This window comes from Manis pentadactyla, chromosome 1, assembly GCF_030020395.1.
Source record: "Manis pentadactyla isolate mManPen7 chromosome 1, mManPen7.hap1, whole genome shotgun sequence".
NCBI lineage: Eukaryota > Metazoa > Chordata > Mammalia > Pholidota > Manidae > Manis > Manis pentadactyla.
In genome coordinates, this window is record NC_080019.1 from 172,221,898 (window position 1) to 172,236,166 (window position 14,269).

General features: G+C 40.0%; 1 protein-coding gene across 4 annotated transcripts in view; it reads right to left on the minus strand.

Moving 5' to 3' along the window:
* The window catches only part of LSAMP (limbic system associated membrane protein), an 820,993-nt gene that overhangs the window by 644,178 nt on the left and 162,546 nt on the right, over window positions 1–14,269 (minus strand). For 2 of the 4 annotated variants that reach the window (XM_036883392.2, XM_036883391.2), the window contains exon 1: window positions 9,682–10,319. In XM_036883392.2, the coding sequence (XP_036739287.2) occupies window positions 9,682–9,836 (155 nt within the window). In that variant the 5' untranslated portion in view covers window positions 9,837–10,319. Of the gene's footprint in view, window positions 1–9,681; window positions 10,320–14,269 lie in introns of those variants that run through there. The other 2 variants (XM_036883394.2, XM_036883395.2) reach the window with 2 other exon arrangements.

The following is a 14,269-nucleotide window of genomic DNA, read 5'->3' on the forward strand; positions in this document are numbered from 1 at the left end:
ACATATCTTGCTTAAATCCCTATTTCCTTCTAATTTATTTACTCTTTTATAAGCCAAGTTCTGATCAGCTTGATTTATAGTTTGGTTATTTCTCTCTGTTTAATTCTGTGAGTAAATATTTATCTGAGCACCTACAGGAACTAAGCTAAATCCTGGAATGAAAAGGTAAAGTAGATGAGGCACCTGCCTTTGAAGGGATGATAATACATTTGAGGCAAAACAAGAGTGAATATAATTTTTTAAAGTGTAGCAAATGCTAAATTGAGGTATGCATGTGATTCAGCAATCCCACTTCAGGGTATATATCTGAAGGAAATGAAAGCAATAACTCAAAGAGATATCTGTGCTCTTGTGTTTATAGAAGCATTATTCACACAACAGATAAGATATGGAACAACCCAAGCATTAACCAATGGATGAACCGATAAAGAAAACTGAGATACATCTACATCTACATCTATCTACGCACAAAATGGAGTATTATTCAGCGATAAAAAATAAGGAAATCCCACCATTTACAACAACCTGGATGAAACTGTAGGACATTATTCCAAGTGAAAAGAGCTAGAGAAAGGTAAATCTGCATTATTGCTTATATGTGAAATCTAAAAAAGTTGAAGCCATAGAAACAGAGAGTAGAGTGGTAGTTGCCAAGGGCTGGAGGATGGCAGAAGTGAAGAGATGTTGGTCAAAGGGCACAAACTTTTAGTTATAAGGTGAATAGATTCTAGAGTTCTCATGTACAGCCTGGTGACTATGGTTAATAATGGTGTTGTACACTATGGTTAATAAGGTGGTGTATATTTGAAGTTTGCTAGGAGAGTGAATCTCAGGTGTTCTTAACACACACACAAAAAAGGTAGCTATGTGAGGTGATGGATGTGTTAATTAAGTTTATTGTAGTAATCATTCACAATGTTTATGTATATCAAATCATCATAATGTATACCTTAAGTATGTACTATTTTATTTGTCAAATCTATCTTCAATAAAGGTTGGATGGGGGAGGCAAAGATATGCAGAGAGGCTATCAGCAACAATAAAGAGAGTTACTTAGTCAAGTCTGGGAGAATCAGAAGATTACTGAATGAGTTAGTACCAAAACTAATGTTGAGCCTGGAAGCAGCAGCAAGGAGGTAATTCAGCAAAGAATTATGGTGGGGAGGAGTGGAGAGGGGAAAGATGAGGTTCCAGGCCGAGAGACCTTCATGAACAAACGTATGAACTAGCACTGTGTGTATACACACATTCACGTGCTCATGAGCACAGACTATAAGTGGCTCTGAATTAATGGACATAATGAGATAGCAGGTCATGGAGACTTATCCAAGCTAAGGGGCTTTGACTTTATGTTGTGGACAATGAGAAGCCTTTGAAGGATTTGGTGACATTTCTAGATTGATATTGAAAAACAGTATGCGTGGGAGAGTCAGGTGAGCTCAGGTCCATTGTTCTGACAACTACATGGAGTCCGGAAGGTCTAAGTAGATTAAAAACATAATCCAACAAAATTAACTAAGACAGGGAGAAACAAACACTGTCAATTCTTACTTCATTTCAAACCTTTGTCTCCATCTTTTCTGCAACTAGTTGGACCAGATTATATGAACCTCAGTTTATAAAGAATTTTAAAAAGATTGAGCTTAGTGCTCTGAAATGCATCTTCATGTTACCCCTTTGTTACAATAGCTTTGATACAGTGCTTCACTTCTATACTTGACCACGTTACTTATCTTATTCATAGGTCTGGTGTATCACTCCCTTATTCCTTACTTAAGTCAACCCTTGACCCAAGGACTCCATTCCTCCTCTGCACTTCAGCCTTGTGACTACGTCTCCACTACAAGCTGACAGAACTCCCTGTGACATCTTCCTGCCTCCCTGCATGACTCAGAGAGAGTTTATCACTTGTTACTTTCCCCTTACTGTGCTCTGCCCTTTCCATGGTATAACAGGTTGGACCTCCCTTAGCCCCACTGTTCATGTGTTAATAAAGCTTCATGAGACCTTATTCCACATGACACACCAGAAAGAAGTAGGGCTTCTCATACAGCATCTCCACTGGTCTAGATCTGTGTCCATTTCCTCCCAGTGTACCACCATCTACCCCACTGTTAGCTCAAAGTAAATTTTGTAAAAATTACACATTCCCCCAAGAATTTTAACTAGAATCTATAATGATTATACAATGTGTAGAGCACCCCTTGAGTTTGTGCAAAGGATAGCCTGCCAACTGAAAGAGGAGACTCGGACCACAATCTTCCTGAAGCTGTACAAACAGGGTATCTTAAGAGTGACAAGTAGGATGAGACTTAAGGAGGCAGAAATTCCTAAGTAACAATAAGAAGGTAGTAGGGCTAGGAACCCAAGTGAATTCCTGAGGGAAAAGGCTAAGAATTCAAATAAGACTTCTGAGCAAAGGCAGATTACCAGAAACATGAAGGAAGGACATTTTTTTAAAAAGGTTGTATAGGTTCTGCCAATACAAGAATAGCTTTGAGACTGTGATACGATGAAGGCTGCACGTAAAGACAGAAAACCCACTTGGTTAAGACAGAGTGTAGGTATGTGAAAGCTAAATCTTTTCCTGAAAAAAAAAAAAGTCCCCCTCGATCAGCACTAGCTGGATAATCCTCTATAAGTAGGTAGAGCTTTGATTTGCAAGGATGAGAGAAGGAAGAGAAGAGAGAAAGGAGAGGGGAGAGGAGAGAGGACAGTAGAGAAAGGCAGAAAAAGGGAAAAGAGGAAAAGAGGCAAGAAGAGGAGAGGAGGATGGGGAGGGGAGAGACATTTTTAGCATGATTAGGAGTTAAAAAATAATAAAACCCAGCATACCATGGGATAAAAGCAAAACATGAAAACTGAGAAGGTAATTCACAGTGGTACTATGGCGTAAAGGGCTCTGAATGAGAATTAGGAAGCATGAATTCTAGTTGTCAAATGGTCACTCAAATCTTTAGACAACCAAGTAAACTTTTCTCTTCTCAGCTACATCACTTTGAGATGGTTAACTGCCTAATTCCGAGGCCTTTCCCACACTAAATTCCTACAAGTTTATCTTATAGTAATTAACAAAATCTGAAGCAGAGCGTTTTCTTGTGGGATGGTTAATCATTCATTAATTTGAGTTTATGTTTCGATTATAGGTCACTACAAAAAAGTGTTGACTCACTCACCCTGTACTTCTGATAAGAAACTCAACTATATTTGATGATACATGTGACTTTTAAGCATTTGAAATGAAATAATACAAGTATCTTAGAGGAAATGACCTGCTTTGACCATAGAAATAAAAATAAAAAGCTAATTTTATTAAATTTTCTGATTTTCTAGAAGTTATTTCCTACTGTGTATATAATTATAATCCTCTTTAGAAGCTTATATTTTATAACATTTCATATTTTACAAAACACTTGGGCATGTAATATTTCATTTGATCATAAAAATAGCTTGTGTAGTAAGACAAGTAATTGTCAGATATCCTCATTTAATAGGACAGACTATTTCAAGTTATTTAGATCTTGGTCTTCTGACTACTTGTTGAGCATTCTGAACTTACAACCTTGACGAAAAGTCTTTATCTATGACACAAAGATTTGTCCGTAGTTTCAGCTAAAGACTGATCACCATGTAAAGTTGAGATGAATTCTACAAACACATAAACTATTATCCTATAAATCATATATTTGTGTATATAGCAACAGAAGTGCACACATTGCACCAGTTATTAAACAAGTTAAGACTGAAGACATTTTTCTTGCCTACATATTGCCTCTTTTTTCTCTTAGAGATAATGTTTAAAAAAATATTAACTGTTGTGTGTCTTGCCTAATATAAATGGGAGAAAACCTACAAGAAATAAGCTTAAAAATCAAGCTGCAATGCTCTTTCAATAGATATTACATCAGTTGGATCCCTATTAAGATAAAATTGCTCCATTCTCCATGACATCATAGTCATGAGATCATGTAGTAAAGGAATGATCTATCATGATCTTTTTGTCTCTTCAATTAACTCTGTTCAGTTTTGCTGTTGACATGTTCCCCACACCATACAAAATGCTTCTGATTTTTCACTTTATGTCTATCAAGGGCTGACCCCAAAATGGTTTGTAATAGAGATTCTTTGACCAGTAAAGCAGCGGTTCTCAACTCTGGGTACATATCAGAATCGTTTTTTAAAAGTACATATGTCAGGACCTACCCCAAACTAATTAACTCAGAATTTTGGAGAGTGGAGAATACGTAGCTTCAGTATTGTTTTAAAAGGTCCTCAGTTTATTGTAACGTGCAGCCATGGTTGTGACCTGACTAAAGCAGGCTTCTTCAACTTGAATGTGCTTAAGAAGTTTTTGGGGATCTTGTGAAAATGCAAATTCTGATTTGGTAGGTCTGAGACACACCCTGAAATTTGGGATTTTAACGAGCAACTATGTGATACTTAAGATGCATATTTGCAGCACACACCTGCAGTAACAAGAGTCAGTGGTTCTCAAAGTGTGGCCTGGTCCTGCAGCATCAGCAGCTTCTGAGAACTGTTAGAAATGCACATCTCAGACCCACCAGAGACCTACTGAATCAGAAACTCTGAGTGAAGGCAGAGGCCAGCTAACCTGTGTTTGGATAAGCCCTCCAGATAATTCTGATATACCTTCAAGTGTGAGAAACACTGGTCTAAATAAGAAGAGCTCACTAAAGTCTGAACAACTGATTGCATGTGTTGGAAAACCAAAGATACTTGATGCTTATGTAGCAGTTTATCATTCAACAAAATTTCCCACTTTACTTTTTCTAAGCTTCTTAAAACAACCTCACAGAGAGACTAAAATAAGATAGTTACAGCATTTTACAAATGAAACTGAAGCTCCAAATATTTAAGGGATTTGCTCATAATCACACAGCATGCAAGGATAGATCCAAAATTAGAGCCCTGATCTTCTGAGTCTTACAAACTAACAGGCACGACATTCACAGAACAGGGCAAATGGCCATCAGCCATAAGTGACATCCTTCTGGAGAGGGCTCTTAGGGTCCAGGTTATGACAGTATGTATTCAGGCAACCTATCAGGGGAGTCACAGACATTTGTACTTGGAGCTCTCCGAGATGACAGAAAAACGTGCTAATCCTCTTTTGGGGGCCTTAGTTTGCTTTTACATGGCACCAGCTTCGAAAAACATAAATGTTTAATCCTCACCAGCTGATTGAGTGGATGAGTCAGTCACCTTTGGTTGTTTGCTCGACAGCCCTACAAATACTTTATTCAAAGTCAAATTACACAGAACAGAAACATCACCTTAACATGTGGTGTGTGTGTGTGTGTGTGTGTGTGTGTGTGTGTGTGTGTGTGAGTGTGTGTCCACTTGTGTGCTTTGTACTTACAGAAACACAAAGTCTCACAATTTGCATTTGTCACATGAGACTTGTCTGCTGTGTTCCTCAGGCCATAAAGGAGAACAAGTGCATAAACATCCTTTAAAAAATTTATGTCAGATGCCATATTCCTAAGCAATATATAGTATGCTATACTCCATTATTTACCAAATAGATGAGATAAAGGCTTTAATGGGCAATGAAGGATCCTTAAAGTAACAGTAATAACCAATAAATTTTGGTTACCTGTAGTGATTTAGCTACAGAAAAAGAAAACTCCATAATCATCACAAACCCTCCCTATAGACCCATGCCCACAAAATTTGTTTTCAAATAGTGAATTATAAGTGGTAGAAAAATCACATAGTGTGTCAGGAGTTTATTTGAGTGTCAATGCTTGCTTTGTGAATGTAGGCGCTCCAGGTGTCTTACAGAAGAAAAACCGTTATTCCCTTGAAATCTGCACAAAATTTTGATGTCTTACTATCAAATAATCACATTTGTTATGTTGTTTCTTCTTTTTCCCTAGTGTAGGAACAAATAAGGAAATAAAGACCTAGAATTTTGAAATGTTAAGAAAGTAATTACCTTAAAAACTTAACTTAGTTTCTCATACCTAACACTTATCAGGTATGTTTACATTTAAAAAGGAAAATGTTATCACCATAAAAAGTATTATAATATCCTGCAAATGTCAAATAGGGTCAGCATTGTGAAATAAATTAGACTGTAATACCTCAAATGTAAAATATTTAAAATCACAATAATGTAAACCCGCTAATTTCATCATAAAGCCATGTATGCCTTATGTCCACATACATATGTATAGGTAATTTTTACAAAGTTAAGTTATAAACAGATACACTGGGATCAATTATCTTATAATTGTATTTCCAGACATATGCTGCTAACAGGGAAAACACAGTCAATGGGATGCTAAAATGAAATTTTACAGGTTGGATTGGAACACTATTTCCACTTTTCCCTCAATTTATCAAGAGAGCTACATGGTTTCAACCTGCTGAGATGCACCAGGAGGTGAATGTCTATGGAAGCCTGTGTACAACAGGAAAGGATTTGAAGAACCAGTGCTAAAAACTCACCCAGTAATTGATGAACTTCTATACTTCTAGGGGGTGGCAGTGAGGCAGATAGCTCCGTTCAGAAAAAAAAATACCTACAACTTCTACAACAGTGAAGTCTGTGGCTAAGTATGTTTCACACTTTGCTGTGAATTAACACAAATATAAATATACATTTATACACCCCCACACAAATAATTGCAGATGCTGGCTTAGGAGGATCAGGAAGGGGCCCCAAGTGGTCCTACTGCTGTCACTGGTCTGTGGATCATACCCGGATTCTTTGCCTTTGAGATGGAAGGTAGTTTGGTTTCATTCAGCTCTTAAAGGACCTCGTAAAGGACCTCATTAAGATCTAGACTATCATCTGGCCAACAATGTGTTGAGTTGATGTACATGAGAGTACTTTTCTTTCCATTTAGCTTTGTCACCCTTAGCCCTTTTTACCCCCAAAGACAGAAATCACAGAGCAAGATCCCAAGACTAGTATAAGCTCTCCCACCAAGCTGCACATTTGCATCAAAGTTAAACCAAAAGAGTACCAATTCCCAAAAGAAACATTTGTTTAGTGAAAGTAAGGCAGTGAAGCTAAAGGTTTTGGTGACAGTCAGCCAAACTCCTGCCACTGGAGCACCAGCGTTACAAGCCTTCCTTGTCTCCCATTGCCAGGTCAGATCATTCAGGGCCACAGACTCACTGAAGGAGGGTTTTTTCTTTCCCTTTGCCATTTCACTTTCTCAGTGCCAAACATGTACTGTGGCTTCCAATGAATCAAGCTCTCCTTCCTCTCTTCCCCTAGAAGCACATGCTCCCAGTAAAATGTCACAAATAAAGTGGCAGCAAGCCTTTCCCAGGCTGGACTTGTAGACAGAAAGCAAGAGTGCCATTCTTCACCAGGAAACTGACCCACAAAGCTTACTGGACTCAGCTGAACAGACTGAGAAGGTCACCTAAGAAAACAAAGGGAACTCTCTCCATAGTTACTTCTGATCGAGTTCCATCAACCCAGAAATAAAGCATTGTCCAAGGCAAAGGAAATAAAAAAGAGGGCACGTTAGGTGAGGTCTGGGAAGCAATGGACTCACACAGGTAACTTCTCTGCATGCTCTGCCTGTCTGTCTTCTCTTTTCCAAGGAATAACTGCTGCTATTATTTATTCTCCTTTCTCACTACCCCATTCCCACACTGTTTTGTCTTCTAAAGTGCAATGCTTAAAAAAACGCTACTTCTTTCAAGCTGTAGACACACAGAAGCACATATGTATCATATATAGATATTTATATAGTAAGACTGTCTCTCATAGAGACTTCAATGCATATACTGCATGAAAATATCAGAGTACCTTTTTCCTTCTGAATTAACATTTAGATGTTGATCTAACTCTTTGGATAACCATAGCTTAAGACACAGGTGATGCTGACACAGAAATTTCATATACATTTAAATAAAAAGTTACACATCCATGGTATTCGCTTTTCCCATGTTCAGCCATAATCAATGAAAACAAATCTCTCTAAGGATAGCATTTACATAAGAGGGCTTCACTAGTAAAGGGTTAATAATGTTAGAGAGTATGGATGTTAGCAGTTGAGATGGCTTGCTTATGTGTTTGCGAAAACATTTTCTGCTTCATGTCCAAATCCCTTTGCAAAGAGATAAATTACTCTATAAATCTTATTACTCCGTGTGGATAAATCACACATGCAGGTTTTCAGAGCTGGAGAGCTGGAAGGGAAAATCTGCTTTGGATAGTAGGATCTTTGGGAATCCATAATCACCCAATGCTCAGGAAATGAAAAAAGGAATACTTACACGTTAGGATTTTCTTAGTTTTCACAACCTGCCACCACACACACACAACCCACCATGCACAACACACACACACACATTGCTCTCTAACAAGGCTAGAGATCCCAAAGCAGGACACTGTGACAGCCAACCAAATTTATTTCTGAAAAAAAGGAAAGAAAACTTTGCTGCTGTAGGCAGCTCTGCTACTGAACTGCTCCCTGATGCCCCAGGGTTTATGCACTATCAGCTCCTTGCGCACCGATTAGAGGTTTATTTCCTATTGTATACTGTTTTTATTGCCACAACCAGCAATATTAGCTAGATAGACAGACTGACACTGGGTCATTTTATTCGGATGGAATAAGCTCCAAAGAATACATTTTCTTTCATATTTTCTTCTTTCTTTTTCTTTTTTTGTTAGTATCTGATAAAAATTTAAGGAAGGCTAGAAAAAAAGACAAGTGGTATGTGCAGCGGGTAGGGAGAGGGAAGGGAGAAAAGAAATGGGTAAAGAAGCTTAGAATTCTTTTATGAATAGAATTATGTCTAGGTTCCATTTGAGTTTATCCAGCTCACTGTCCCTTATAGGGGTCAAACTCCCAAGGACTTGGGACTCTGTCTTTCCAAATTTCAATCCCAAACTGTATTTCAGAGCTCGGCGGAGCTGCACAAAGATAAGACTTTGAGGTCAATAATCAATTTGAAATATCCATTTTCTGCCAGATTAATTCTTTCCTAACCTCTGTGCTTAATACATCTACTCTTAAATATCAGCTATTTGGAGAGTTCCTTTTCTTTTTCTTCTATTCATTCTTGTGTTGATTTCTACCCACATTTCAGAAAAGGCTCAGTAACCAAACAAAGTTTTAAGATGGATTTATTGCCCCCCAGCCCCCCGTGTCCATTAGGAGATCCTCACAGAAAGTCTCCCCGTCTGAACTGCTGTGGAGCAGAGTGAGAGCCTTGATGTACGTGTTCATACACACACACACACACACACTCTCACATGTAGACACACAGCACCGGAGAATGCAGTACTATGTACGGCTCTCTGAGAGCCACAATTCAACAACTCTTCTTTCCCAATTAAGAAACCCCAGCAAAACTCTGAAGTGCAAAGTATCTACAGTGACAAAAACAAGAATACTGTCCAAATGACCCTAAAACTGCAGGCGAAGTTAGGCTTTCTTGGTAAGAGAAACAAGGTCCGAAGAACAAACAACATTTACCCCATCCTGCTGGCCCTGACAGGGACCAGAATTCCCTCGACATGTGTTGGCAGACACCTCGGCCGGCCAGTAAAAGGCGCACACACACACCACAAGCCTGCAGCACCAGGGGCTGGAGTTCGAGGATGCACGCATGCACACACACACAGGCACACACACACGCACACACACACTCAGGCACAGGAGAAAAGTTGCCCCAAAGCCCTACCTGAGGATGGCCGTGTCCCCCTGCCTCACGGTGATGTTATCCGTGCCTCGGTTAAAGTCCACGCTGCGAACAGGCAGTCCTGTGGGAAGAAGGCAGAGCAATCTCAGTAGGACCAGCGGCAACTGTTTCCGATCGGGCTGAGCTCTGGCGACCATGGTGGCCACGCCGAGGTGCAGGTCCGCGGTGCTCTGGCCGGTGCGCGTGCGGCTCCCGCCGGGGGGGTTCACACACGGAGGGTTGGCATCAGCACGCGGCGGAGGCGCTCGCCACTGTGCGGTCCTTCCCACTTCGCTTCTCTCCCCTTCTCTCAGTCTCTTTTCCCTCTAAGACTTAACAGAGCCCGCACAGAACCCACGCATGGGGGCGAGGGGAGTCAGAGGAACACCGTTTACAGCGGAGGAGAATGCAGACATAAAACCCTCCAGAAAAGGTGATGGGAAGCCTGCAAAAGGAAAGTGCTCTCCTCTGGTCTGCCTGGGGCTGGATGCTCCTTTGCCAGTGTCTGCGCTGAGCTCCTTCCCTCCGTAACCCACTTTCCAAGGCGGGCGGGCTGGCGAGGGAGCCCGCACCCAGCCTGCCAGGGAGTGTAAAGAAACCCACACACCGTGGCACAGCCCGGAGCCTCTCCCCCTCCTCCCTTCCTGTCTCTCTCCCATCCCTCCTCCTCTCAGCTCGCACCGCCCCCGCCCCCTTGGGTTTCAGCAGCCCCTCCACGTCATCCCCGCCGCCCTCCCCTCGGCCTGGCCCCTAGCTTTGCACAACTGTCCCTCCAGCAGCAGCCGGCCTCAAGGAAAGCCTGATGCGCCTGGAGGTTGTCAGGACAACGGCTCCATCTGAGGCCTGGCTGATTTCCTTATGAAGAGGGAAGGGAGCTTGGAGGTTCTGTGCAAGAAAAAGCGAAGAGGGAGAGGGACTCTATAAAACAACAGGAGAAAGGGTCCAGGGAAGAAGAGGGAAAAGGAGATGGGAAGGAGAGACAAAGCAGAGAGAAGGCAAGGCCGGACAGATGAATGGAGTGAAACAGAGAAGGATGTGGGGAGGGGGTGGGTGTAGGGGGTCCTGTGCTGAGAGATGGGATGAGAATATAAAATAGAGAAGAAACTTGACAGTGGAGTCTAAGATTAAAAGCAAAGTTGATTCCAAGACTAAGTATTCCTATCAACTGGCTTTTTCTACTCAGATCTTGTTCATTCATTCTTTCTGCACTTTCTTTTACAGGATTAAAAAGGTTTCTTTTCTCCCCTTCCTTTATCCCCTCCCCCCTTGGAGCCCCCTTATGAAAGATGGATTGGAGACAATGCCGGTATTGAGTGGTCTGGGATGTGAATGCTTGGTTTGTCTTCTCCAAGTGCCAGCCTCAGCAGCTGATCCCTGGGCCCTAAATCAACTTCACTCTCCAGGAAACCCTCACTCACTCCCACACAGGAGGAATGGTATTAAAGAATATTCTTTAAACGTCACATTGCTGCACTACCCAAGTTTCTACTGACATTTACTTCTCAAAATGTTCATATACAAGGAAGGAGATTTGTATATCAGAAAGCAAGTCATTTACAGGGTGACAACGAGGCTGCACACAGCACTTCAGTGAAGGGCAGATAGGTTACCCTCATCTGTCATTCCTTCTGCTCCATGAGTCAAGCCAAGTGATAAGGACCATAAGGGTCTAGTGCTGTTAGTCACTCATGTGAGAGCCCCAACTATTAGCCCTCAGTACTGATGCTGAGATTAACAGCTAGGGTTGGACCAGCCAAGGACTTCTTTTGCTCTTTTCAACTTTTTTAATATAAATAGTTACAACATACACAGGGTACAAAAATCAAGTTGTACAGGGTGCTGTAGGGTGAACTGTAGTTGTCTTTTCCTATTCCTGACTTTAGGCAACCCATTTATGCTGTTAGGGGCAACACATATTTCCACTTTCTTACATCTTTTCCTAAGGATGTCATGTATATACAAGTGAATACACACACACATATACACACACACATGCATATTATGCCCATTCCTCTTATTTAAAGAAATGATTAGCCAAAACATTTAGAAAATAATAATAGAATATGCTTACTTAGTATGCTGACACCTGTTTTGTGTTTTCCAGAATATTCAAGGAATTTATCTGCTGCATTTTATCAGCTTAAAAGGTAGATACATTCTTACAGATTATGTGAGGGAGACCTTTTGCTTTTTAATATAAAAGAATTTGAAGAATTGGAATCTGAACTTAAGTCACACACTTAAGACTGGTATAGTTCAATCACTTGTGTTTGTACTGTGCATTAAACTGATAAAAATCAGGCTATTGTATGTTAGGGTGATAAGCAGTCCCCAGATATTAAGCCAGTGATGTTTTATCACTATTCTGTAATTCAGCTGTTTAAAATATGGAACCTGTTTTGCCACAGGAAAAAAAAATGGTTAAACAGAGTGGTTAGTTGAACTACACAACCCATAATCCTGTGGTCCCCAATATCAATGGGAAAATGAGCTCCGAGTGCCAAAAGGAGACACAAGGATTACATAACTCCTTGCCAAAATTGCACGGAAAAGAGCACCCACCCTGCCCACCACTGCCAACAGGCTTGTCAGTCCCTGGCAAGCTTCTTAAGTGTTTAGAGGTGAAGGGCTGGATTAGACAAAGGCTTAGATGTAACATTTTGGGTGGGTGGTGCTTCTCTAACATCAGGAAGAAGAAAAGACACAAATGACTGGGGCTACTAGAGCATCTGCTTCCTTTGGTGATGCTTGGTTAGTATGTGACCTGCCCAACATTAAGCCTAGACCCTTAAGGGGAAGAATCAGGTATATCAAGAGTAGGAGCATCATCTTTATCAGTGGACAACATTTTGAAAGCAAGAGGTTTTCCTGGGGCAAGGAGGAAGTATGGTGGGGTAGTAGCATATTTGCACAAGATGTTGATATATGGTTGTTGACTAATACCTATACAAATATTCTCAAATTATCAGTAGGGCTTGCCTGGTCCTAGGATGAAGCATAACATTTAACATACCAGAATACAAAATAATTCACACCAAAGTAGTAGAAATGTGGTATTTGTAGCAAATCAATCAGATCTGGAGTTTATCTCTACGATCACTCTGAAAAAAGGGTGTATCAAGTTAATAAGGACTGTAATCAAATTGTAATAGACATGCATCTCCTACCTAAGAGGACAAAATCATAAGTACATATTTCTAAAGAAGAAAACATGATACAATGCAATTAAAGGGTATTTTTTAATACATTCACTAAGCAAAGTCCATTTCATGGCATCTTTGTTAAATTAAGTTGACTTACTGTGTGCACTGTAACTAAAACACACACAAAAGAAGTACATTCAAAAATTCTCTAATTTAGACTGTTTGATAATCCAGACTGGATTTCTGAACAATTTCAAAATCATGAAGTTTATTATGTAAGTTTTTAAAAAATATTTGCATTCATGTTGGCACTTGAAATACAACCTTCTAACCCAGCCCTTAGCCCAGAGGGACCACTCAGTAACTGATAAATATAAGAATAGAAGAATGATTGAATGTTCAAGTCCAATCATGTGGCTTATCTCATCATTTGCAAAATAATAAATTTTTGTGTGTATACTATCAAATTCTGTTTCAACTTCATGTTCTCTCAGAGTTCCTCTCCTTTTCACTCCCTCATGGAATCTTTCTGGTTTTCTCTCCTCCATGGTCTCTCACTGAGATCAATGAGTTCTAATAAATCCATAGTCAATATATTGAGTAACTTATTTAATTCTAATGGTCATTCCCCCAAATCTATTCCAATATTAACTCCATTCCTTGCTTACCTAAGAAATGTAGAGAAGGAAACAAATAGATGAGTTACTTAAATTTATATAAGCTATTTTTCTGCAAACCACTATATACCTTCTTCCACAAGGGCTGGCAAAAATGAACATACTTTCGGGTTATTTGTGAGGCAAGTGTGGCTGTTAGCCATGTGAAACAGCCATCATCACCCAAGTAAGATGATCTTAACTACGACTTTAAAATAACATACTGCCTTTCTAAAAGAGGCTTTAGAAGATTCTGGCACTCTCCAGGGACAAATGCTGTAGGAAAAACAAAAACTGGCTAACATCTGAGCACCCTAAGAAGCACAGAAGCTTTATTCTTCTCCTTAGCTTTGTAAGGTAATAGGCTCACAGGAAATCCAGATGCAGCCTGAAAAGTACAACTAATTTAGCTCCATTGCTTGCATTTTATGCTAAACATGTCTGTAATATTATTAATACACCACTCTACATGTCTACAGTTCTACGGTCTCAATCATAATAATGCCATGCCTGTACTTTACTTCCATAAGTGGAATTAGCATTTCCATATGAACTAGAAATGCAGAATTGTTAATACTTCTCGTTAGAGTTCCTGCTATGACATTCTCAATGATTTCATCATAATTTAGCAATAGTCAAGTATCTCCGTGTATGCTTATAAGCATGGCACTATCTCATGTGAATTTCCTTTGGAATTTGGCTCCTTCGAATACAGTAGCTTCATTCACATGTGTCTGTCTCACTGCCTAACAAGATCAATCAGCTTTAAGTCAGTTAAATACTGTTTAAATC